The sequence below is a fragment of the Mandrillus leucophaeus genome, unplaced genomic scaffold, assembly GCF_000951045.1.
Source record: "Mandrillus leucophaeus isolate KB7577 unplaced genomic scaffold, Mleu.le_1.0 Scaffold1056, whole genome shotgun sequence".
NCBI lineage: Eukaryota > Metazoa > Chordata > Mammalia > Primates > Cercopithecidae > Mandrillus > Mandrillus leucophaeus.
In genome coordinates, this window is record NW_012098721.1 from 403,856 (window position 1) to 431,025 (window position 27,170).

General features: G+C 40.0%; 1 protein-coding gene across 2 annotated transcripts in view; it reads left to right on the forward strand.

The window, feature by feature from the left end:
* Positions 1-5,102: 5,102 nt before the first annotated feature.
* The window catches only part of DECR1 (2,4-dienoyl CoA reductase 1, mitochondrial), a 44,612-nt gene continuing 22,544 nt past the window's right edge, over positions 5,103-27,170 (forward strand). Inside the window, exons 1-7 of one of the 2 annotated variants that reach the window (XM_011982640.1) lie at positions 5,221-5,305; positions 8,724-9,119; positions 9,236-9,457; positions 20,116-20,318; positions 21,200-21,257; positions 21,378-21,464; positions 23,199-23,346. In XM_011982640.1, the coding sequence (XP_011838030.1) occupies positions 9,416-9,457; positions 20,116-20,318; positions 21,200-21,257; positions 21,378-21,464; positions 23,199-23,346 (538 nt within the window). In that variant the 5' untranslated portion in view covers positions 5,221-5,305; positions 8,724-9,119; positions 9,236-9,415. Of the gene's footprint in view, positions 5,306-8,723; positions 9,120-9,235; positions 9,458-20,115; positions 20,319-21,199; positions 21,258-21,377; positions 21,465-23,198; positions 23,347-27,170 lie in introns of both variants that reach the window. The other variant, XM_011982633.1, reaches the window with a different exon arrangement.

Here is a 27,170-nt window from a genome sequence, read left to right on the forward strand (position 1 = left end):
TCTGTACCAAGCTTGGGGAACATAGTAAAACAGAACCCAGAGTCCAGGCTGCCTAAGTGTTTTATGTAGCTATTTCCCTCTGACAGATTGTACAGTGTGGGTGATGCAGTTTTGATGTGTGTCCCCACCCAAATCCCATATACTGAAATGTAATCCCTGGTGTTGGAGGTGGAGCCTGGTAGAAGGTGATTAGATCACAGGGGCAGGTTTCTCATGAATGGTTTAGCACTCACTATTCCACTTGGCACTATCTTTGCCATAGTGAGGGAATTCTCCTGAGATCTAGTCAATTAAAAGTGTGCCCCTTTGCCTTCCATGAGTGGAAGCTTCCTCAGGCCTCCCCAGAAGCAGATGCCACAGTGCTTCCTATACCGCCTGCAGAACCATGAGCCAATTAAACCTCTTTTCCTATAAATTACTCAGTCTTCGATATTTATTTATAGGAATGCAAGAATGGACTAATACGGGGGGTCTACCTAAAACTTTTGCAACCTTCTTTTTCATGTCTAGTGTATGGTTGTGGTAGACAGAGTTCTCAGATGGTCCCATGAGTCCAGTCCCTGGTATTCATGCTCTGTATAATTCCCTTCCCTTGAGTATGGATAGGAACTGTGACTCACTTCTAGTTAACAGTATGTGGCAAAGGTGAAAGAATTTTGCAGATGCAACTAAGATCCTGTGAAAGAAAAACAGAATATAGGGACTCTGCACTCACTATGCCATAGGGAAAGTTAAGCTTGGGAACTCAGTCACCAATACTGTCTTTTTGTTGTTGTTGTTCCCAAACCAATAGCTGTAATTTCATAATCCCAGGACATAACGTCATTTCGTCTACTCCCTCTTTTCACATGTTTATTTTATCTTATGTAAAATGTAGATTTACTGAGGCTAATCAGAGTCTCAAAAGACTGGAACCATCTGCCTCACTGTCTACCCTCTTTTCCTTTTTTATTTATTTATTTTTTTTTCTCCTGCTTGCTCTTCTTTTTTAAATAAATAATTTCCCAAAACCCCCTTTGGAAAAAGCATGGGTTACAGATGCTTCTGTGAGTTGCATTTTTTTCCCCAGACATGTCCTCAACCTTGGCTAAATGATCTCTAACCGACAGAGACCTGCCTCAGTCACTTTTTGGTTTGCAGTCCCAAGTCAGTTGATTTCATTTAATCAAAAGGAGATTAAGACTATTTTCAGTGGGCCTCACTTAATCTTATGATTGTCCTTAAAAGATGGGCTGGGGCCTCCCTGAGGTACAAAATTATCCTTGCTGGCTTGATGTAGTAAGCAGTCTGCTGAGGAAGCCCGCATGGGAAGGGATGGAGGTGACTTCGAGAAGCCGAAGGCAACTCCAGCCAACATCCAGCAAAAATCTGGGGCTGTCAGTCATATGGCTATGAGGAAAATAATTCTGCAAACAATCTGGATGAGCTGGGGATCAGATCTTCTCCAGTTGGGACTCCAGATAAAAACAGCCCAGTTGACACCTTGATTGCAGTCTTCTGAGACCCAGAGCCAAGGATTCAGCTAAGCTGTGCTTAGACTCCTGACTCCTGTGAACTGTGAAATAATAAATGATTGTTTTAAGTTACTAATTGTGTTACTCCATTCTCACAATGCTATAAAGACATACCTCATACTGAGTAATTTATAAAGAAACGAGGTTTAATTGACTCACAGTTCTGTAGGCTACACAGAAAGTATGACTGGAGAGGCCTCAGGAAACTTACAATCATGGTGGAAGGCGAAGGGGAAGCAGGCTGTCTTACACAGCTGGAGCAGGAAGAACAGAGAGGGTGGGAAGTGCCACACACTTTTAAACAACCAGATTTCCTGAGAACTCTATCAGGAGAATAGCACCAAAGGGAGAAATCTGCCCCCATGATCCAGTCACCTCTCACCAGGCCCCAATTCCAACACTGGGGATTACAATTTGACATGAGGTTTGGGTAGGGACACAAATCCAAACCGTATCACTAATGTTGCAACTTCTTCTTAGAAACAAGATGAACCCCACTTAAAATTTGGTTTGGAAGTCAAGAATGACAGTGCCCCTATACATATATCAAGAGCGTAGCAAAAGGTTTATTATTGATATATGCTCAAGGTTTTTTTTTGGGAGGACAGAACAGGCCTCCTAAGTTAGTCTAAAAGTTATTTAAGAGAGCAAGTGTTCTGGGCTGAATTGTGTTACTTCTCCTTTCTCCCAGCCAAATATATACATTGAACTCTTAACCCCCAATACGTCAGAATGTGACTATATTTGGAGATAGAGTCTTTAGGGAGATAATTCCAGTTAAATTAGGTCATTGAGGGTGGGCCTTAATCCAACACGACTGGTGTTCTCATAAGAAGAGGCAATTTAGAAATTGAAAGGTGCACAGGAGGATCATGTAAAGACATAGGGAGAAGATGGTCCCACAGTGGCTCCACAAGAAACCAGCTCTGCTGACTTGTGGCCTCCAGAACTGTGAGGAAACAAATTTCCATTTAAGCCACCCAATCTGTGGTAGTTTTGTTCCTGGACCAAACTGAGGGTCAGCTGCTATTTCTTGCTGCCAGTAATGAGATGCCGATGAACTGGGGAGGAAGAAAGTTTTTATTTCTGTAACCAGTTACAGGCTTGGAAATTATCACCAGACCAACTCAAAATTCAAAGTTTTTCAGAGTTTATATACTTTCCAAGCTATATGTCTACATGTAAGTGTACATTCATCTAAAGACATAAGTAATAAACTTCTTTTAATCTATAACTAAGGTCTGAGTCCTGAAGACCTTCCTCTGGAGCCTCACTAATTTACTTAGTCTAAATGGGTCTAGGTGCTGGGTGATTACCCTTATTTTGTCTCCTGCTAGATTATGGAGGTTTGGGGAGTTCCTTCAGTCCTCCAATAGACTTGTTTGTGGAGGCCTGGGGAGTTTCTTCAGGCCCCCAATAAAACTTGTTTAATCCTGAATGGGTCCTGTTAAGAATCCTTCATTATTTTGTCATGCTTTAAGTTTAAGGCCCAGGAAAGGTCTAGGAAAAACTGCTGATGGGCTTTTGTTACATCTCAGCCTTTGTATAAGGACATTGGTTTTTTTTTTTTAGCTTTTAATATTTAACTTATCCACTCAGTCATTACTGAAACAGTTGTGATGGAGGCCTGCGTTAGTGAAACCTGGCCTGCCACACTTTCTTGTGGCAGCCCTAGAAAACTAATATAGCAAGGAAAAAATGTTTTGGGGTTTTTATAATGGTTAGGGGATTGGGCTGGACAAATAGTTTCCACACACGAGAAAGGGCTTGGCTGCCAGAGCCAAAGGAGGGAGCGTCTGGGCTTTCTTATCGACTTGCCCAGATGCGGGAAACAGGGGAAGAACTATCAGCAATCAAACGTCAAAAAAGGGAGTCAGACTTTTATTGCAGCTAAGTTTGTGGTAAACACTATTTCAGGGCACCATCTAACTCCAACGATAGTGTCTGTGTCACTTTTCTTGAGGTCTTTTTCTGAAGCAAGCCCTGATGCTACTGTCACAGTCCAGAGTGCTGGGGAATCTATAGTCCTGGCCCTCAACCGTTGGCGTGAGAGTTTGTGTGCTAATACCCCAGCTTCCTCATCCTTTGGATGGGATTTCTCTGAGGCGTGGGTTCTCCATTTCCACCCAGAGTTTCCCCTGTGGCATTAAGCTCTAGTAGCCCACTGGCAGACGCCTGGATGACTTACCTGGGTTGCCTACCTTCTCTTCCCTGCTAGTGCTTCCCCAGGTTCTCAAATGGGTCACTTGCACTGGATACCGGTCTCAGAGTCTGCTTCAGGAAAATCAACACTGAGACAATGAATTAATACTGCTTTCAGGGCACTGTCGAGGCCTTCCAGCCAAAGATAACCAGGGACAAATCTGCAGTTGACAAATAAACCAGTTGGGTTTATTATTTTTTTGCAGTGAAGGACACATGCCATGAAAAATTATAGGGTGTCTCAGTAAGAGGTGTTAGAATGTTAGAAAGAACTTCTTACAGGGTTTGGATTTCAAATGATTTAGGAGATGGCCTAAGGAAGTTGGGGTTCACTCTAGAATGGATGTTGTCAGAAAGGGCAGGCAATTCTGTGAGAACCTCAATAAATCTTACTTATAGTGAAGGAAGATTAAGTCTATAGGTAGAATGAGGTTAAAGTTGTAATTGGAAAAGAAATAGCAACTCATTTTGGCCAAGGGACATTGTGTTTGGTGTTTTGTGGGTGGCACCATGAGTTGTTTTCGTTGGTGCTTAGAACTATGAAGTTGACTTGCTTTGCCTCACCTTATTATGATCGCAGAGCAACCTTGTCTGAATTGGTATTCTGTGTGAAGGTTTAAGTTTAATAGATTAGTATGACCTAGCTGTGAGTCCCGGGCCAGGTTCTGAATATCAAGGGCTGCTTTCTTTATCAGCATTTGGAAAATTCCAGCACATAGTAAACACTCAATATCATCTACCACCAGCCTGAGCCTGGGACCTCACACCCGTCCTCTTTTATCTAAAATCCTGAATTAGCTATGAATATTCACATTTTACGAATGAGGAAAGAAATGTGATCTGAGCTAATGCCTTGTGTCAACAGGTATATTACACTAAGATGGAGAATGATATACTGAATCTGCGTTTGCCTTTAACGTGTGTATAACGTCGAGAAAAAAGCCAAGGTTGGGCGGTCGGAGCCACGCTGCATCTCGGCGACAGGGGGCGGTGTGTCCTGCGAAAAGTCAAAACGCCGGCAGCTGGCCTTGGTGTTTTTCAGGCTCTTAGCCTTACGGAAATTACATCCAACATATTATTCTGATAATATGTGACTTGGCGCCACGCGGACTCCGCACTTAAACACGTACTTAAGGGATAAACATATACTACTGAAAAAGGTTTTCGCCCTTGGTGGGCAGTGTAGGGGACGCGCAGCTGTAATCTACAAACCTTTGCAGGGCGCAGGGGTTCGTCCACCCGCTCAAGGACACAGAGACCTCCGTGCTCTGCTATACAAAGCACTCCCGGCCGGACCAGAGAGCAGGAGAGAGCATCGGCCAGGCAGAGCTAGGCGGCGCCTTCGGCCCGAACCTCAAGGTCACGGCCGCGGGGCGTCCTCGCCGCCTGGGTCCCAATCCCGGTCCCAGCTCCCGGCAGCCCAGGCAGCGATCCCAGCCGCAAGAACTTTGTTCTTTTTGTCCCGCCCCCTGCGCTGTACCGCCTTCGCCGCCTTCCGGCCCGAGTTCCGGAGAATCAACATGACGCTGCAGGCCAGGGTTTTCTTTGCTCTGGGGTCGCGGCTGCCCTGTGGCCTCGCTCCTCGGCGGGTAAGGCGGCCGGGGTCGCGGGGAGCGAGGACAGGGCGTCCCGACGCGCAAAGAGAGAGGACAGGGCGTCCCGGGGCCTCGGGGAGCGAGGACAAGGCGTCCCGGGCTTCGGGGAGCGAGGACAAGGCGTCCCGGGCTTCGGGGAGCGAGGACAAGGCGTCCCGGGACGCAAAAAGAGAAAGGACAGGGCGTCCTTGAGCGCTAAGAGAGCACAGAGCAACCCGGGGCGCGGGAGAGAGGACAGGACGTCTCGGGGCGCAAGAGAAAGGGCAGGAGGTCTTGGGGCACAAAGAGAGGACCCGGCGTCCCAGGGGCTCAGGGAGCTAGGACAGGGCGTTTTGGGGCGCAGAGAGAGGGCCACCAGGTCCCGGGGCGAAGGGCAATGCCAGGAGTGAGCACCGGGGCCCAGGTCGTATTCCACTCTCAGATGAAGCCCTGATGTGTGTAGGGGAATAGGGAAGACACGTGATTTTCGAAGTTTTCACAGTTCTGCAAGTTTCCAACTTGTGTGTAAATAGGTAGGAAGAGGTAGGGAAGAATATGGCCCTCGCCCGCCCGTTAAGGAGTGAGAGAGGGACCAGGCCGAGCGAGCACTGGTCTTTGACGTAGTTTATTATGAGGAAAGCCCATCTATGTGTTATGGAATTAAACACTAATACAAACAAATTCTCATAAAAATGAAACAAAAACAAAACCCCAGCTGTTTATAGACTCACCTTCCCAGATGTATAGCTGGGAGAGGTCTGTCTTACACTGGCTTCCTCGTCTCTCTCGCCTAGACTCCTGTCAGCATGTCTCCATTGCACCCATAGTGGAAATAAAATACTGCAAGTGAAAACAGGAAGAGGAAAGAGAAACAAAAACAAAACAATATCCAAGACAAGCCCTCCGCACATCTAAATTACAAAATTGTAATAAGTAAACTAAAAAGCACGTTTTCTTTAGCCAGGCAGAAAAATTAATACCTCAACTGTGAAAAAACTTCTTTTGATTTGATAGAGTAGACAGCCATGGTGTTCTTTTTCAAAAAATATGGGCAGCAGTAGTTCCAAATAGGAATACAAAGAATTAGTATGGTGGTTCCCTCAAGTAAGAGATCTTTCTTTTAAAAAGTGAGATTTGTTCAGGGTTAGGTGTTTGCTGAGTTTTATTTTTTTTTTCCTCCCTGTGAAAACTGGGTTATAGATCATTTTAAAGGAAGCCTATATTTTCTGATTCTTTCTCAGAGACATTTCTCATTTGAAACCTGCAACAGCTCTGTGATGTCTTCAGAGATTTTATTTTTTAACACACATCATTAGGATTGTAGTAATAAGGTCACACAGACCTTATCCGAGCTCTTCTGACACCATTAGACAATACAGTTTGAGAGGGAGAAAATGAACTCATTTAAAACTTAATTGTAATCTGACAATTTTGAAATTTCTTTGCTGAAAAAAAAGTGGCAGTTTTGAGGATCGAGGTTGGGAGGCGAGAGAGGCACCTGTTAGTGTGGTTTGTCCCCTTTGTAGCACATGTAGCCTCAAGTTTGAATTCCTGGGAGAAGAGAAGTGTTTACATCTGTGAAGTGGGAGGTTGTTCCAGGGAACATCATGTTTTTGTGGGCAAATACAAGTTGTTATAATTAAAACCCCTAATTTGAATATTTTTGTTACCAAGAACCAAGGCAAATGTTTCATTTGTTTTAAAACCTATTTGTGAATTGCTCTATTAAATTGTGCTGCTGACGAGTAGACCTCATTTCAATTTAATAAGTATTTATTGAGGACTGGCTTTGTGTCTGGCCCTGTGCTATGCCCTGGGACTCAAGATATAAAAAATATGAGCCCTGCTCTCAACTGCTGTCAAGTTGCTCTCAGTTCTATTGAGGAAAACATTCAGTCATTCAGTTGTTTATGAGGAAACACTAATTAATTAAGTACCTACTAAGTGTTGGGCATTCTTTGGCAATTTGTGGTTGAAAGACATTCCTACCTTCAATGCAGTATAGTCTCATATATGTTTTTTAAGCCACAAGTAATAACGAATGAGTAGGCCTTAAAATCAATTTAATGGAGCAAAACAGCCCTTTGGGAGGCTGAGGCGGGCAGATCATGAGATCAAGAGATCAAGACCGTCCTGGCCAACATGGTGAAACCCTGTCTCTACTAAAAATACAAAAGTTAGCTGGGCGTGGTGGTGTATGACTGTAGTCCCAGCTACTTGGGAGGCTGAGGCGGGAGAATCGCTTGAACCCAGGAGGCGGAGGTTGCAGTGAGCCGAGATGGTGCCACTGTACTCCAGCCTGGGTGACAGAGCAAAGACCTTTTTTAAAAAAAAAAAAAAAAAAAGTAGTAACTATCAAGAATAAAATCACTATTTTTAGAAAAATGGTTCCTGGCCTCTATTATTCAGCAATACAGTTAAAAAAACAAAGTAACATATGACCTCAAACTGGCCACCCAGAATTAACTAGGTTTAACATTTGGTGAACATCATTCCTGGCATCTGTTCTGGTAAAAGGATGAATAGGCATAATTTTACTTGGATGTCACATTTTCCCTTAGAGTGTAGTCAACTTTGTTTCATTGCTTTCTCATGATGAATATTGTCTTGGAGCAGTATAAAACCAGCTAGATGTGTTTTCTATATATTTTTTTTTAAATCTGGAAGCCTAAGTATTTCTTTATTCAGTGTAAAATTCTGGAATATAAGCTGTATGCAGGCAAATATTTTCATCTGTTTTGTTCACTGTTTATACCTAGAACAGTGCTTGGCATAGAGTAAACATGTAACAAGTATCTGTTACATGAATGAATATGTGTACTGTGTTGCGATGAACATGTGTATGTTGCTATATAAAACAGATTTCTTGCTGTTTCACAGTCAAAGAAATCTGAAAAATGGTACTCTAGTGAGTCACCAGCAGACATCAATAGACTGTGAAGATGCAGATGTGTATTATAATGCGTATATGACCCAAACTGCATACCTAGAGGAGGCAAGGTAGGCTTCATGGAGGAGGTGGCCCCAGTAGCCTACTGTTAAACCAGGAGATGGAAATTGTGTGGTCCCAATGGCAATACAGACCTAAGGAATAGCATGTATCAAGAAGTGAAGGAGTGGCTTATTTATAAAAATTCAAGTGGTTTGGTATTGTGGAGTTGGTGAACTATGGGAACAGAGAAGCGTGTGGAGATGAGATCAATCAGGTTGATGGGGGACAGGGCATGGTGGGCTTTTCTTATTTATGTAGAAAATTGAGCATTTACTTTTTGCTAGGCACCTTACTAGGGATATGAGGGTGAGAAGAAGAGCTGATCTCTGCTGTCAGGAAGCTTAGAGTCCAACGGTGTTATGGTGTCATGTGCTGCATGTTAGGTTGGGTGTTCTTGCTTTTGGGGGGGATCCCAAATAAATAGCATCCGTTTTTTTCCAGTCTGAAAAATGAGTAAAGGTGGAAGCCAAAGTATCACTTTTATTGTGGTTTGTGAGAGGCAGCTGGGCCCATCAGCTGCATCTCCCGAAGTAGGCAGACTTACATAACTCTGGAGGAAGGCGGAATATTGCCCTTTGAAAGCAGCTGGCTCCCAAGAGGGAGACCAAGGAGGACTGTTCATACCCAACGATCCTGTCAAAATTTACCGGTCATATCAACTGTCCTCTGCAGGGACAGATTGTACCTCAGTTTGTGTTGTTATAAAGGAACACCTGAGGCTGGGTAATTTATAAAGAAAAAGGTTTGTTTGGCTCATGATTCTGATGCCTGGACAAGTTCAAGACTGAGCATCTGCATCTGGTGATGGCCTAAGGCTGCTTGCACTTGTGGCAGAAGGTGAAGGGGAACTGGAGTTTGCAGAGATGGAAGTGAGAGGGTCTTGGGAGGTGCCAGGTTCTTTCCCAGCCTGCTTTAGTGTGAACTAAGAGTGCAGACTCACTTGCCACTGCCAGGATGAGGATGGTACTATGACATTCGTGATGGATCTGCCCCCATAACCGAGGCACCTCCTATTAGTCCCCACCTCCAACATTGGGGATCACATTTCAACATGAGGTTTCAAGGGACAAGCATCCAAACGTCCCTAGCAGGTTGACTGGAGTTGTACTACCTGAGCTTCTCTCAGTAGGGAGATGTCAGGACTGGGGAAGAAGCATCTCCTGCTCGTGGGGGAAGTATGTCCAGTTTTATGAGAGTGTTGTTGTTTGGTATATATCAAAGCTGAGACCTGAAGGATGAGTAGGAGTTAGCCAAAGGGAGAGATGTAAGAATGTTTTAGACAGGAGAGTAGTCTATGTGAAGGCCCAGCATGGAGGTTATCAGTAGAGAGCAGGGAGGCAGGAGGTGAGAGACAGCTTAGTGAGCAGCCTGTCAGCTGTGTTAAGGAGTTAACACTTTGTCCTGAGGGATGGGAGTGGAGACAAACGGCCAAACCCTGAGTAATCCTCTCATCTGATGAGAGGTGATCCTGACCTCAACAAGGGCATGCATTGGGTTTGGAGACACTCAAAGTTGAGTGATATTTGGGAGGTAAAATCAGAGGCCTTGGTGATTGGTTGGTGGTGAGGATGCGAGATAGGGCTGAGCTCAGAGGTGACACGTTGCCATCAAAATTGTGAGCAGAAATACAATATCCTCAGGTAAGACTGGAAGTAGGGAGACCCAACATCAAAACACCAGTGATGAGGGTCTGAACTGAGTGTAGCATTAGAGCTACTGGGGACTAAAATGAACTGGGCTTGGTTTGAATGTATGGGGCAAGACGAAGCCCAGATTTCCGTCTTTGGTCCCTGAACTAAGGAGAATGCCACTCTCTTGAGTGAGGACATTAAGTGGGGACTGGAAGGAGAAGAGGAGTAAGTGACATCATTCTTGAAATGTCAGTAGGATCTGGGACTCCTCAAGTGGTATATAGATAATTAAGCTATAGAGGTGGAGTAGAGAATGTTAATTCTCCCTGGGAGTGTTAGGGAAGGCACCAGAGCTCTCACAGCTGGGTTTCAATGATGAATGTTGGGTGACGATAGGGAGCAATTTGTGTAAAGACAGGGAGGTAGGAAAGAGTTCGTGTTTGGGGAACCCTGAGTACTTTGTTTTCCTGAGTGTAAATTTCAGGGGAGATGAGGCCGGAGAGAGGGGCAGGAGCTAGGTCGTGAAGACATATGCTGTGGGGAGCAAAGGAATCTGGATGTTCTGCAGCTACCAGGAGCTGTTAGAAGATCTTAGGAGAGAAGTAACATGAGCCTGTTGATAGTCATCTGGAGATCAGTTAAAAGATGACATAGAGTAGGCCCTCAATGTTTGTGAATATTGTGAGTTTGGGGTTTGAAATCAGGTGGTGGATAGAGAGGGACACTGCGGAGGTAAAAGGCATGGGGCTTAGAGATGGATGGGATGTATCAGGTGAAGAGGAGGAGAGGGAGTCACTGAGGTGGGGCAGGGCAGGGCAGGTGGTGGGGGTGGGGTTAGTGGATGAATCTTGGCCTTGTAGCTTAAGTATGCATCTGAAGAAATTTCAAACAAACTTCCTCCCCAAACTAAAAAGCTAACTTTATAGTATTACCAAAAAAAATCTAGATCTCAGATATCTCCCAAAGGTCATGATAATGACATCAAAAGAGGAGGGAATTTAAAGTTATCCAGCGTTTCTTATAGCCCATGGTAGAAAGCATGCCATTGATGTTTAGCAACTTTTAGTTTTTGCAGAAAATTCTAGGTAGAAAATGATCAGCATTCTCAGCTGTCCACAGCTCTTTCTAAGTTGATGAATCATTCTGAGATCGAAGTGCCAGGGTAATGATAAATAAGTCTAGAATAAAAAGTCAACTGCACTTTGATCCCTTGCAGTCTGGGAAACTCTCACACTGCATTGTAACATGAAAGCAGTGATAGAACTGTAGGCTTTCATAATTGCTGGAATGATGAAATGATGTTGCCATTTACCTTTAGCCCTGATTTATTCTCTGTGCTTCAAAACTATATTTCCTACTGCAGCTTAGATATCTCTACCTGACTATTCCAGAAGCATCCCAGGTGCAGCATTTCTAATGCAGAACTCGTTATCCTCAGTGCTGCAACTTGGTCTTCTCATGCCAACCCAGTCATTTCAGTTACAGCATTACTCTGCATGCAGTCACTTAAAACTGGAACTCAGTTACCTTCCGCAGCTCTCACCTTACCAGGTCTGGCTGGTTGGCTTCTGGGTTCAGGCTAATTTACATTTTAAATGTGTGTGGAATGTGTTGTCTTCTCTTAATTTCTGCTGCCCGTAGTGTCTCTCACCTAGACTAATGACTCCTGTCTGATGGGGTCTCCATTTCCTTTTTTCTGGCTCACAGTTAAATCTTAATTTTTCTAGAACACAAAGGCAGTGCAGATGTAAGAGGGATATTGAGGTAAAGGTGAGAGGTAGAAAAATCTCTCTCAGTTCTTTTCAGTATACAGGAGACCTGTTTATATGCTTTTAATGAAATAGGCAAAAATGTGATAAAATAGATGAAGAACAAAAGCCCAAGCTCATGTTGTTGGGCATGAGGCAAGAAGAAATCATGGATCTAGTGGATATCCTGAATACCCTGACTTGATCATTGCACATTCTATGCATGGAATAAAATATCACATGTACCCCACGAATAGGTAAAAATGTTATATATTAATAAAACCTTAAAAAAAGAAGAAAGAATTGGACCAGGCAGTATTAGGTACAGTGGTAACTCATTACGTCCTCATTTTTGGGGACCTTTGTTCTTGCAAGTAGTTTTATTTGCTAACTTCCCACCAGTTCACGTGATAGCATTCTGGGCTAAGCATCACCATCTCTTGCCTGGCCTGTTACACAACTGTCCTAATAGTTTCCCTGCTTCCAACCTTGCCCTCTACACTCCATGGCAGCCAGAACAATCCCTTAAAACTTCAGGCAGATCATGTCCCTTCTCTCTTCAAAACTTAGACGATGTTTCCCACTTGACTCAGAGTAAAAGCCTGAGTCTCCACAGTGGCTGACTCAGCCTGAATGGTCCAGTCCCCTTTACCTCACTGACTTCTTCTCCTGCCCCTGTCTCCCTCCTTCCTTCTTCTGCAGCCACACTGGCTTCCTGACTATTACCCCATCCATAAGCATGCCCCCTGCTTAGGGCCTTTGCTCCCAATCCCTTTTGCCTAAAACCCTATGATTCATTCTTCTCCTTCACGTCTTTGCTCCAATGTCACCTTCTCCATGAGGCCTTTGCTGATGACTCTATTTAAAGTAGCAATGCTCTATCCCTAATGTCTGCCTTATTTTTTCCCCACACCACATACCAACTTTTAATATACTACATATTTAACTTAATTTCTGTATCCCTCTTTCCCTCAAGGATAATCTTGCTGAGAATAGAATATTGTGTCTTTTTTTTTTTTTTTGCTGCTGTGCTGCCATGCCTAGAACAGTGCCTGGGGTGTAATATATGCTCAATAAACACTTGCTTAAAATGAATAAATGAATAAACTCTATATCCATCATAATGTCATGTTTATCCCTAATACTTTTTCATGTAAGCAAATTCTCAAAACAAACTCTTTGCAAGAGCAGAGATTCTAATTTTTGGTTTAAAAAAGATTGTCATTATAGTTTTGGTTAACATGCTAGGGGATCAATAAGAGATGACTCAAATCAGAGGCAGGCAGGAGTGAAGACCCTAGCTGAAAATTTCAAATTGCCTCTTAGCTCTGTGATTTCATCTGTTTTTATTTTGTAGTATGGGGGAAGCATCTGTTCAGTCTGCATCTAACTGCAGACAGATAGGCACTGTAATAAAATGAGATGTACACCCTAGAGCATAGAGCACCGACATTTTCAAGGACTCATGTTCACTGATATAAAATGTATCATTACTCAAAAATGTGATTTCTGTCTTGCTCCTGGCAACTGCATAATTCAGCTTAGCCATTGGAGCTTGGAGTCCAGCTAGGCAGTTTGTTTTATATTTGTTCAGCCTTACCTTCATGTTGCTGTGGCAACAAGATCGGTGCTCTGCAGAAGCTGAGAATATCAGTGGCCTCTGTTCAGTGCCCTGCTATAAGTTAAGGAGCAGGCAGATGTGCTTAAGCAATCTACACAGTCATGGAGCATGAGTTAACAAGGCCTTTGGCAAACCTTCGGTGTGGTAGTCAGTTATTTTAATGTCTGCAGGGCAACTATTGGCATTTGGGGTGAGACAGTTCTTCACTCTGCAAGACTGTCCTTTTCTGCACTGGAACATCCAGTAGAACATTCCACCTAATTATCCCTTGTATTTGCAGATGCCTCCATCTAAGGACCACATACACTCTGCTGAAGTGGCAGTGGTCTGGCCGTTGGAAAGAATGCATGCATGGCACAGAAAAGTGCCTTCTAGCAGTCGGACAAAATAAATTGGGAAGTAGTTATGGAAGGCTTCCTGTGTTCAGGGAGTACATAAGGTGTTTTGGGAATGCAGATGTACATTTGTCAAACTCGTGCTTTGAAAAATACGGTTGTCCAGTGTTTACCATGCTGACATTTTAATATGACAGTTAAGTCCCAGTCTGCAAAACTCTTATGTGAATTTGAGTTGGAGTAAATTTGATCTCAAAAATATTCATTCAGCCTGAACCAAGAGATACTTAGAAGCTCTAAGAAAATAGATATGGAAATATTTCATTATTTTTATCAATATCGTTCACACTTTAGTGTTTAATATAGAGTAGTTATGCTTCAAGTAAGGTATATGTCCTTGTCATGAAATTGATTCTATGCCATTTTTTTTCTTGCTCTGTTTTCTTCTACGCACTTCTCATATTGTGTGCTTGCCTATATGATTCAATTTTGTGTTAGCTATTGTTAATGAAAAAAAAATTTATGAACACGTTGAACATTCAAGCAATATAAAAGGATATGCAGTGACAGTGTCATAAGGTTATTATTACTATGGTTATTACTATGAATAGTTTCTTGTGGATACTTCTGACGGGTTTTGTGCATATGTCAACATATGTATGAAGATATCCTCATTTTAAAAAACCACACGAATGGGAGCATGTTACATGCATTTCTCTACCTTGAGTTTTACACTTAACACATAATGTCTCACATTGTTGGTATCCAACAAATACTTATTGAATAATTAAAAAATGATACATCTATAGCCATGTTTACAGTCAGCATATACATTCTAGCTCCTTCTTTTGGTAGATAATAGATCCATATAACAGTATTTTGTAGTATAGATGTGCTCTAATTCATTGGCTATGTCCCCTAAGGAAACACACATAGATTGTTTTGTAGTCTTTCTATTACAAACAATGTTTTATTGAATCTCTTTGGCTATTTTGAGTCTCTTGCATTTTCATACCAATTTTAGGATAAGCTTGTCGACATTCACAAAAAGCTGGTTAGGATTTCGATAGGGATTTTGTTGAATCTGTGTATCAATTTAGGAAGTACTGTCCTCTTAACAAAATTAAGCTTTCCAATCCATTAACATAGAATGTCTTTTTATTTACTTAGGTCTTTAATTTCTTAATGATGTTTTGTAGTTTTCAATTTATAAGTCTTGTACTTCTTTTATTAAATGTATTAGTATTCTTTTCAATATGATTATAAACAGAATTGTTAATTTCATTTTCATCTTAATGTATATCTTTGATCATAGCTACTTTTCCCCCTGCTTCTTTCCCAGATGAATAAGTATGTATATATTTTAGATAAATTCCTGCATGTGGATTTGCTGGGTCAAAGAGTATTTGTATCTAACATTTAAAAAAGTGTTGCCAGATTGGCCTCCTAAGAAGTTGCCAGAATTCTTATCGACAGGTTGTAAGGGTGGCTTTAATCAGCTGTTTCTTGTATTATATATGATAAAATTTGAACCTTACTGGTCTAGTAAGAGAAAAATTGTGTCTCCTTTTGTTTAAATATGCTTATTTAGTTATAAATATGGTTGTATATTTGTTTTTTGTTTGTGTGGAGTACCTTTCTAAGCCCTTTGTCCAGTTTTTCTATTTGCAAGTAACTCAATACTTAACATAGATTGATTTAGATTTTCTTTTCTTTTCTTTTTTTTTTTTAAGAGGGAGTCTTGCTGTGTTGCCCAGGCTGGAGTGCAGTGGCACGATCTTGGCTCACTGCAACCTCCGCCATCTGGGTTTAAGAAATTCTCCTGCCTCAGCCTCTCGAATAGCTGGGACTACAGGCGCATGCCACCACGCCCGGCTAATTTTTGTATTTTTAGTAGAGATGGGGTTTTACCATGTTGGCCAGGTTGGTCTCAAACTCCTGACCTCAGGTGGTCCACCTGCCTCAGCCTCCCAAAGTGCTGGGATTACAGGCGTTAGCTACCGCGCCCAGCCTGATGATTTAGATTTTCTATTCTTGGGATGGCCAACCAAATGTTACATTCAGTAAGACAAGCATTTACCGAATGCCTAATTGGTGCCAGAAACTGTACTGTAGTGATGAACATAAGGTAGTGTCCCTGGCTTCCTGAGCATCCTGATACGTTGATATGAATTGCGGCAACTCCTTAGCAGGCCAATTTGGAAGCCTTCCATTTGCCTGTTTTTAATAGGGTGCCATTGAAAAAGTGTTGACAGAGATATTGACAATGTTGTCTGGTTTTGAAGGCCAATTCTGCTGGGTTGAGAAAGACAGTGGTTGGTTCAGGTCAATGAGAAAGCAGGAGCAAAGGCCAGAAGGTGAAAGAAGTTGACAAGTTTTTGGAATGCTGAGGGCTTGGTAAGTGTAGAGTTTACTTCTACATGGCAGACCAGTCACGAGGTGGGGCTAGCAAAGTATTAATTCATTGGCACCATATTGTCCAGTGGCTTGAATGCCATGCTCAAGAGTTTGATTTTTGTCTTTTTGACTTTGAAAGGCATCCATGTTTTTGAGGAATGGAATTTTAATGTGGAGGACCCATCCATAATGATGATGACGATGATGATGGTGATGATAAATAGCTAAACTAAGTGCTCAAAAGATAATTCATTTAGCCTCACAACTCCCATATGAGAGTCTGTTATTTTATGAATTTTATATATTTGAAACTGGATCTTCTTAATAATGTACCTAGCACATTAAACAATTATTTTTGTAGAAATTTCTTTTACATGAAATTTAGTTATGGTGAGAAAAAAAAAAAAAAAGCCTTACCTCTTCTTTCGTTTTTTTTTTTTTTGTTTTAGTTTCTTGTGTGTTACTTAGACTAGGCATCTAGGAGTCACATACTCAGATGCCTGAAGTCCTTGAAGGCCCTGTTTATGAAAGGCCACCCAGTGAAAAGGGCTCACTTTTCCTGTGTGAGTCAGGGCTGGGCAGAGCTCAGGCCTTGTCTCAGCGGGGCTGTCATACTCGTACTTGATCATGTGGGAAGGTGTGCCCAAGTGTTGGTAGAGCTTCTGACTTTTATGTGAATTCTTCCATTATCTAAATGTTGGCTCAAGTTTTAAAAAATTTGGGCAGGATAACAAAACATATTTGGCCTAGAATCACTAATCTACTTCTGTTTGTGATACCCTAGACATTTTAGATTAGCCAAATTATACCTAAGTAATTTATGTATATATCTCATGGATATACAGTCCTTATCCTTGAGGGGAAGGTGCAGTGTCAAGACTCTCGGAATTGCCATTTTGAAGATTAAAAGTGTGATCATGTCTTATTAGTTTAGATGCTGTAATTTTGGAATACATGAAGGAGGAAGCTATTGTTTATATGATGTGGGAGAGGGATGAGTATGGTGAGGAAGGTGGGTGATAGCTAATTTTTTGTGGGAGAGATTTAGAGCTTGTAACTAAAAAATAATTCTGTATTGCCAAAGTTGGAAGACTCTAGAAAGTTTTAAGAATTTTAGATCACTAAAGATCTCCAGAGAAATCAATCTTGATATGAAAGGTGTTATTTGCATTTTTGAAAAAATTTATTTCTCTAAAAACCACAAAGCAGGACTTGAAAATCTTTAAAAGCCTGTTTGGTATCCACTTTTTATAATTCAAAAAAGCCCAACCAAAATACTGTTTCAGGTTATTAAGGATGCTTCTTTGTAGAAACAGGGGATTGAGTATGATGTGACCCTGTGACATCTGATCATCTCAGTGGGTCTTAATGTTGAAATGAACATCTTCCTTTTAGGCAGAGAAGATGGCTTGAATTTATATTAACACATATGCTGTGTATTGTTGGGGGTAATGAGAATTAAAATAGCTTATCAATTTCTTCATTTTGGTGGGGAAGTGGAATCATAAGGTTAGTATTGATCAGATCATATAAGATAAAAAAAGTGCTACGTAATAACCTGTTACATTGTAGACACTAGGAATTATTTTTATCACATGTGACATTTTTACCTTTATATCCTTTTCTCTACCGGTGAGGAGGTTGAGGAAATGTTTTAAAATAAATTTAAAAATAAAGTTTGTATGCAAATATCTTGTTTAATTATTTTCATGAAGTCCCACATCAAATCCCCTATACACATTAACATTAAAAAGTTAAAAATTATGGTAAAGCCTTCAGAAAATTAGAATACTTTTTTCATTATTATTAACGACAAATTTACCATTCTATTTGAGTAAACTTGTTGATTCATCATCTTAATGTAATAGTTCTGAAGGCAGGTGGCAGCCTTAAGGAAAACTGCCACTTATGTAGAAAAAGATGATTGTGGAGTTGCTTGGATTACTGTGCTTTGGCAAAAGGATATGAAAAGAAAATGCTTTGTCAATATGAAGCTAAAATAAATATGATGACTATGGAGCATAACAAGATTTACAAATGTATCTTCAATTATTTTATTCATGATCTCAAATTTTGTCTTTCAGTAACTTTTTTTCTGCTTATAAAGATCTAATCATACTTACTGGATAGATTTGGAAAGTACTAAAAGCCAATCAAACAAACAAACAAAAAAAGCAAATAATTATCTATAATCTCATCACTTAGCCATAACTGTAAACTAATGGGTGGACTGTGAAGTCAGATACTGGATTTAAGTCTTTATTCCCTATTATTATTTATTTTTAAAAGTTAGCTACTTGACCTTTCTGTACTTCAATTTTTTTCATCTATAAAATAGGAGTAACAATAGAATTTACCTTATAGAGCTGTTTTAAGGACTGTATGGTAAATATTGAATCTACTACTTACTGTTGTTATTTCCTTCTGGTCTTTTTTTCTAAGCATATATTTTTATTTGTAGTTAAAAAATACTGTATATTTGTTTCTTTTTTTTTTTCATTTAACATCACATTATAAACATTTTCTTGTGCAGTTTCCAGTTGATGAACAGCCTCGTTCTAAATCATTGACCACATTTTCTTATTCTTTCCTTAGGATAAATTTCAAGATATCCTGAATCAACTGATGACAGTCTATTTAGCTTACAGGAATACTCTGGAAGGAAATGGCAGCTTCTGGAGTTTTAACTGGAGTTTTAATCTTGCCACTGTAACCTAATGGAATATCACATAACCTCCCTGGTGTGATCATTAAGCTTAGCAGGATCTCAGAGAATAGACAGAGGAATATGTAAGCTGGTTATCAGAGAAGGCTCTGGAGCCTGTCAGTCTGTGTTTGAACCGTGGTTCTGCAACTTTGGCAATATATATATTTTTTATCACTCTGAGCCCTTTCTGTACAACAGGATAAAACTAATACCTATTTCCTGTGGTTGTTGGGAAGATTAAATAGTTTGATATGTAATCCTGGCAGGTGGTAACCACTTAATGAATGTTAGCTCCTATTGTTCATTATATTAAATACCTAAAGTTTGTTTTATGATTAAATGTGAGAGAATGGCAGTGATGTTTGCATGTAATGTAAGTACCAGCTGTTACATATAAAATAGGGCAATACAAATATTTTTGACTCTGAAATGTATTGATTTTTCCCTCCGTTTAAAATAAATAACAGAAATATTCTGTTTCATGTTTTGTGGCCAGAAGCTAGCATGCGAAGAGGCATTTGATTTAATAAACCTTATAGAGAATTTTTAACAATTTTCTTCAGTGATTCACAGGTGGAAAGTGATTTTTATCCAGATTATTTTCGTTGAAAGACAAAAATGCTTTATGTTAGTTTTTAAAAAATTAAATTTGGTCGGGTGCAGTGGCTCATGCCTGTAATCCCAGCACTTTGGGAGGCGGAGGCGGGCGGATCATGAGGTCAGGAGACCGAGACCATACTGGCCAACATGGTGAAACCCCGTCTCTACTAAAAATACAAAAATTTAACTGGGCATGGTGGCGCGTGCCTGTAATCCCAGCTACCCTGAGGCAGGAGAATCGCTTGAACCCGGGAGGCGGAGGTTGCAGTGAGCCAAGATCATGCCACTGCACTCCAGCCTGGTGACAGAGTGAGACTCTGTCTCAAAAAAAACAAAAAACCAAAAACCAAACCAAAACACAACAAAATTAAATTTAAGTAAAACACCTGCAGATAATAATGTAAGCATTTGTAGTGTTTACTATATGCTGCACACTGCTGTAGGTGCTTTACCTATAATAACTTATGTAATCCTCACAATGCCATATGAAGAAATTTATTTTATTGTCCTCATTTTGTAGATGAAGGAACTGAGGCACAGAGAGGTCAAATAACCTGCTGAAGGTTATACAACTTGGGAGAAATTTCTGTGCTATGTAATCCAGCTCCAGAGCCTGTTCTTTTTAAATCAGAAAGCAAAGAATAATAATTAAGTACAATACCAATATGTTTGCAAAGAGTTTGTGTTAATACAAGAATTTGATTACTATGAAATTCAAGAGCATGTTTTAAAAAATTCATCTGTTTTTTGGAAATATGTGTATGCAAATTTCAATTCATTTTTTCCCCTTTTAGTTTTTCAGTTATGGGACAAAAATATTATATCAAAACACTGAAGCTTTGCAGTCTAAATTCTTTCCACCCCTTCAAAAAGCGATGCTACCACCTAATAGTTTTCAAGGAAAAGTGGCATTCATTACTGGGGGAGGTACTGGCCTTGGTAAAGGAATGACGGCTCTTCTGTCCAGCCTAGGTGCTCAGTGCGTGATAGCCAGCCGGTAAGTCCCTTACCTCAAGCCTATTGGTGATGCTTTTGAAGAAACTATTCTGTGCCATAGTATTGAAAACACTGTTCGCCCAAGTTGTTTGATTAGCATCTTAATCTTATATGAAATGCTAGAAATATTCTTTAGATTATTTAAATAAATCGTTTTGAAAAAGTCAGGTACTATTTGAGATGAAACAATGAAAACTGTGGAACTGATGTTTGGGTAAACATCCACAATTTTCATTATTTTAATTTCCCCAATTCGGTGGTAGAATATTTCTTTTTCTGTACACGAAGATGTAGTTAAAAAGCTTGACATGCAGCCAGGTGGGGTGGTGTGTGCCTGTAATCCCAGCTACTGGGAAGCTGAGGCAGGAAGATGGCTTGAGGCCCAGAATTTGAGACCAGCTGGGCAACATAGTGAGACCTTGTCTCAAAAGAAACTTTTTTTTTTTTTTTTTTTTTTGAAACGGAGTCTCGCTCTGTCGCCCAGGCTGGAGTGCAGTGGCCGGATCTCTTTTTTTTTTTTTTAAGCACTACATGGAGGTTGCTTTGTCTTCAGTGGGAATGATTATGGTTACTGCTTTCATTAAACATTAAACCATGAATATATTTTCTTTGTAAAGCTGGCTTATTAAGGAATAATTTAAATCTGTGAGTAGATAATGTTAAAGTAACTGGTTTAAAAGTGACTAATTCAATAAATTAGTATCAAATATATAAAAATGATCTAAATTTGACTTTTAGAAAAAAATTCACGTTGATTTTTGTATATAAATAACATCTATACTTTCTCAGAAATGCTTTTCTTTAAGCTATGGATTCTCTGTATTCTTCAATTTATGAAATTGAAAAATATAATATGAAGTCATACAAGGTGTTTATTTCTAGGAAGATGGATGTTTTGAAAGCTACCGCAGAACAAATTTCTTCTCAAACTGGAAATAAGGTACATTAAAAATCAGTTATTTAAATTTAGATTTAGGAATTATAACATGTTCAAATAATTTGTTCATGTGTTTGGTTTAAGAAACCTGGAAAATGTCATTTTCTTTTTGTTATTTTGCAGGTTCATGCAATTCAGTGTGATGTGAGGGATCCTGATATGGTTCAAAACACTGTGTCAGAACTGATCAAAGTTGCAGGACATCCTAATGTAAGTGTAGTGATGACGAAGCCGAACTGCCAGACACTTGATGTTGATAACACCCAACAACTTGTACAAAGGAAATAAAATGTTGATATTGATGTAGGACAGGCAAGTCCCAGTCTGGGGCTTAGCCTGGGAAGATTCTTGGCTTTACCCAGGAAAGAATTCAAGGATGAGCTGGTGGTAGAAGAGAACAGCTTTTCTGAAGCAGCAGCAGCAGTGGAATGGATTTGTGACTGTTCTTCAGAGCAGGGCAACCCCATAGTCAATGTGCTGGCCATAGCAGTTGAGAGGCAGTTTTTAGTCATATTTGTACCCACTTTTAATTACATGCAAATTAACTAGGTTTATGCAGAAATTTCTAGAAAAGGGTTGGTAACTTCTGAGTCATCAGTTCGTTGCCATGGAAAGGGCAGTAACTTGCTGGCATTGCCATGGCAATGGTAAACAAACATAGTGCATTGGTGGATATGTCTAAACAGGGGGTGCTTTCATCTAGGACTTGGTTTAACTAGTCCTCAATCTGGTCCTGTGTTGGAGCTCTGCCTCCAGAATTAGGCCCGCCTCCTACCTCAATATGAGCAAGTGCTGTGTTGAGAAGCACCTATTTTCTGTTCCTCGGAAAATGCCAGTTCTGCTAAAGCAAAGAACGGAGTAGAAAGACCGCTACACGACTTCCTTTCAGGAATACTTAAAGAATCCATTTATGATTGATCGGAAAACAAACTTGATTTCACTTTATTTAATAAGATTATGAAATAACAAGAGCAGTTATCCAAGAGCAAAGCACTGAGTTTAAATGATTGATGCTTTTTGCTTCTGCTAATAACTTTTGATTGTCTTCCTCAGTGGAGAACAATACAAACGTGAAAAACTGTAAGAAATTCAAAATTTCTCCTTTTAATACCTGAAATATGCATGAATATTTTGCTGTTGCTTGGTATATTTACTGGAGAGAAGCCATTTCTTCCAGTAGTCTCAAAGGTAGCACTTTCCATGATAAAGATATTTTCAGAACCAATAACATTGAATCTCCTGTAGAACTAGCCAGAATCTTTATTGGTGGTAAATAGATCCTCAACCACAAGCTGCTTTGGTTAAGTTAAACTAAAATAACACCAGAAACAAAAAGGCATTTCTTGAGATCTTTGAAATAAAATAGAGTTACATGGTAAATATGTTTATCTGTATTAATTTTCTTTTTCTTTTTACCTTTTAAAATTTTATTCATTTATTTTGAGACAGGGTCTTGCTCTGTCACTCAGGTTGGTATGCAAGTGGCACAGTCATGGCTCAGCAGAGCCTTGACCTCCTGTGCTCAGGCAGTACTCCCACCTCAGCCTCCCAAGTAGCTGGGAATACAGGCACATGCCTCCACACTCAGCTAATTTTTAAAAGAAAATTTTTGTAGAAATGAGGTCTTGCTTTGTTGCCCAGGCTGGTCTTGAACTCATCCCAAAGTGCTGGGATTACGGGCATGAGCCTTTGCACCCTTTTAGTTTTCTTAATAACAGAATCTACCCTAATTTAAAGATGGCTTAGGATTCTGAAATTTGGTAACTAACATAGGAGGTTTTCACAGACTCAGACTACCAAATCTCATGGTATTGTTTCGTAGGGAACTGTGAACTTCAACTTTATTGTATTATTTCTATTAATATATTTCAGAAACAAAAACCCTGCAGAGAAAATGTTTTTCCTCATCTAAAGTTTCTGTAACTTGCCTTGTCCATTTATTAGATTGTGATAAACAATGCAGCAGGGAATTTTATTTCTCCTACTGAAAGACTTTCTCCTAATGCTTGGAAAACCATAACTGACATAGTTCTAAATGGCACAGCCTTTGTGACACTAGAAATTGGAAAACAACTAATTAAAGCACAGAAAGGTATGTTTATTTGCTTTTCTCATATTTATTTGACTCTTATGTGTGCAAGGTTCTGTGCTAAGCTCTGTGATACTTTACAAGTCAATGAGACAGTCTACACTTGTACAACTCACAATGTAATGGAGAAAAATGATATTTAAATAATAATTATGTATTACAATTTGAGCAGTAATAAATGTATGTTTCAAGTGCATTGGCAATCCAGGGACAGGAATGACTAACTCTCTTTAGGGTCAGTGATCAGGTTGAGGAACAAGATGCAACTTAAGCTGAAAGTTCAAAGATCTAGATGTAGAGAAAGAGGAGGGAAAGGACATGTAAATGTCCATGGATAGAGGCCTGGTGGAGAGGAGGAGCATAAGTACATAGGGAATGATGAAAAACTTGATGTTATTAGAGATGGGGAGAGGAGTAGGAAATGACTTTGGGAAGGTGAGTTGGAGTGTAATTGGGAAAGTTCTCAATACCAAAATAAGGAGTTTAATGTTAATTCTGAAAGAAATAGTAAGTATTTTTGTGTGGATTTCCATTGAAGGTGGAGCAAAGAATGTGACTTGATTGGAAAGGTTAGTGACAACAAGATGGATGATGGAAGGAGTGCTATTCAGGAGGATTTGATTTTTCTTTTAGCATGTGGCTAGATTGCATGGGAGATAAAGTAGAAGATATTTAGAAGATGAGATCAACAGGCCTTATTGATTTGATGAGAGTGTTTTCAGATGGGATGAAGAGTCTGAATGACGTTAATACCACTGAGATTAAGAACACTGGAGGGAAGATAGATTTAGAAGTAACTTACTAGGAGAACATTTTTGTTAGTATTACGAATGAATTACTTTACAAAAGTTCATAGGTACATGAATAGCAAACATGTCTAATGTATATATGTGTGTATATTCACATATATCTAGAACCAGCGTACATTTATTCACCTGACAGACACTTACTAATGACTTTTGGGTAGCAGGCCGTATACTCATGCTCAAAGCAGAGGTGGACAAGACTCTGTTCCTGAATAATTCGGGGAACTTGAAGGATGGGGGTATTTTCTGAGAGAAGGTGGAGAGTATTCTAAACAAGGAAAATAAGGAAGAGTTCTCATGCTCCTCAGAGGGTGTCCTTTGAGGGCTGAGGGGAGGAAAGAGGGTATGGAGCTGGCCAGGTTCCTCCCTCTGGTTCAGAAACCTTTGCCTTACAAGGTTCAATTTCTTCTTTTGTGCAGCGCAGGTGATCCTAGCACCAGCTTGAGATAGGGTATAGGAGCAGAGAAATGCTACAGAGGCACTAGCTCTGTGTGTGTGTGTGTGTGTGTGTGTGTGTGTGTGTCTGCTCACACACATACACTAATAGCTTCCATCCTTGTGTGTGTGTGTGTGTGTGTGTGTGTCTGCTCACACACATACACTAATAGCTTCCATCCTTTCTATGCACTCATTGAAATTGAAATTCCTGGTTACTCATTTCCATTATGGCAGAATGGATGTGATTTGTAATTGGAGTTTGGATGATAAATGTTTGATTTGATTTTTTTTTTATTCCGTGGGGGGTGGGAAGATGGATAGGACTGGGAAGGGGGACAGGGAAGAGTGTGACTCCTCTCTCTTCCCTTCTCTATCTGAGGAACCTTGATCTCTGTATCTCTCCTGTGTCTCTGCCTCTGATTCTCTCCCTACCCCTTGCTCATGTCTCAATCTCATTTCTACTGCTCTGCCTCTGTCAGCTCCTCATTTTTAGTTCTCTGTTTCTCTCTTCATCTGTCTCTTTTGTTTCTTTGTCTTTCTTTGCCTCATTGTCCCTTATTTCTTCCCTTGCTCATCTCTGTGACACTCGATTTCTGTCTGACTCTCCCTTCTTTCCTCATTATTGTCTTTCATTTTAACATAGACTGATCTATTCTTGTTCATCACATTGGATTAAAATTCTATGGGCTTCATTAAAAATATATTAGATAAGATACCTTTTTAAAAGATGGAAGCCAGTTTTTATTCTTCCAAGATTCCTGTCAGTTATTGATGCTGTAAGCTGACAGAGCTTAGAGAACTTGGACCACTGGACTGAGGGGAGTAAATGATAAAAGATTTATCCTGGTACTGGATGGACAGTCAAGGAACTGAAGCGTGACATTTTTAACAATATCATGTCTTCCAATCTTGCACCATTTATTTAGGTCTTTAATTTCTATCAGCAGTGTTTTGCACAGGCATTGTACAAGTTTTTTTAACTTTCTCCCAAAGTATTTAAATTTTTGGTGCTATTGCAAATGGCACTGTTTTCTAAATGGTATTTTCTGGTTCTTTTCTTGTAGTATTTAGAAATACAATGGATTAGTTTTGTGTATTGATGTTTTCCCTAGGAGCTTGCTAAACTCAATGGTTTTTACAGTTGTTTGTTTGTTTGTTTGTTTAGATTCCTTTGGATTTTCTACATTGGTAATACTGATAATGAAAAAAAGACATTTTTTATATTTTCCTTCCCAATTGATAAGCCTTTTATTTTCTTTCTTGCCTTATTTTACTGGATGGGACTTTCACTAAAATATTGAATAGTAGTGGTAAAAACTTAGATTCTGCTTGTTCCTAGTATTAAGAACAAATCAAATACATGGAGGAAAGCAATTAGTTTTTCACTATTATGATTTACCTGTAAGTTTTCATAAATATCCTTTATCAGCTTTAGGAAGTTCTCTTCTATATCTAGTTTGCTGATAGCTTTTTTAGAAAGTTATTATTATTATTATAGTTTAAGTTCTAGGGTATATGTGCACAACGTGCAGGTTTGTTACATATGTATACATGTGCCATGTTGGTGTGCTGTACCTATTAACCCATCATTTACGTTAGGTATATCTCCTAATGCTATCCCTCCCCCCTCCCCCTACCCCATTACAGGCCCCGGTGTGGGATGTTCCCTGCCCTGTGTCCAGGTGTTCTCACTGTTCAGTTCCCACCTGTGAGTGAGAGCATGCGGTGTTTGGTTTTCTGTCCTTGTGATAGTTTGCTGAGAATGATGGTTTCCAGCTTCATCCATGTCCCTAAAAAGGACATGAACTCATCCGTTGTTATGGCTTCATAGTATTCCATGGTGTATATGTGCGACATTTTCTTAATCCAGTCTATCATTGATGGACATTTGGGTTGGTTCCAAGTCTTTGCTATTGTTAATAATGCCACAGTAAACATACATGTGCATGTGTCTTTATAGCAGCATGATTTATAATTCTTAGGGTATATCCTCAGTAATGGGATGGCTGGGTCAAATGGTATTTCTGGTTCTAGACCCTAGAGGAATTGCCACACTGTCTTCCACAATGGTTGAACTAGTTTACAGTCCCACCAACAGTGTAAAAGTGTTCCTATTTCTCCACATCCTCTCCAGCATCTTGTTTCCTGACTTTTTAATGATCACCCTTCTAACTGATGTGAGATGGTATCTCATTGTGGTTTTGATTTGCATTTCTGTGATGGCCAGTGATGGTGAGCATTTTTTCATGTGTCTGTTGGCTGCATAAATGTCTTCTTTTGTGAAGTGTCTGTTGATATCCTTCGCCCACTTTTTGATGGGGTTGTTTGATTTTTCTCTTGTAAATTTCTTTAAGTTCTTTGTAGATTCTGGGTATTAACCCTTTGTCAGATGGGTAGATTGTAAAAATATTCTTGTAAAACTATTCTCACTCTGATGGTAGTTTCTTTTCCTGTGCGGAAACTCTTCAGTTTAATTAGATCCCATTTCTCAATTTTGGCTTTTGTTGCCGTTGCTTTTGGTGTTTTAGACATGAAGTCCTTGCCCATGCCTATGTCCTGAATGGTATTGCCTAAGTTTTCTTC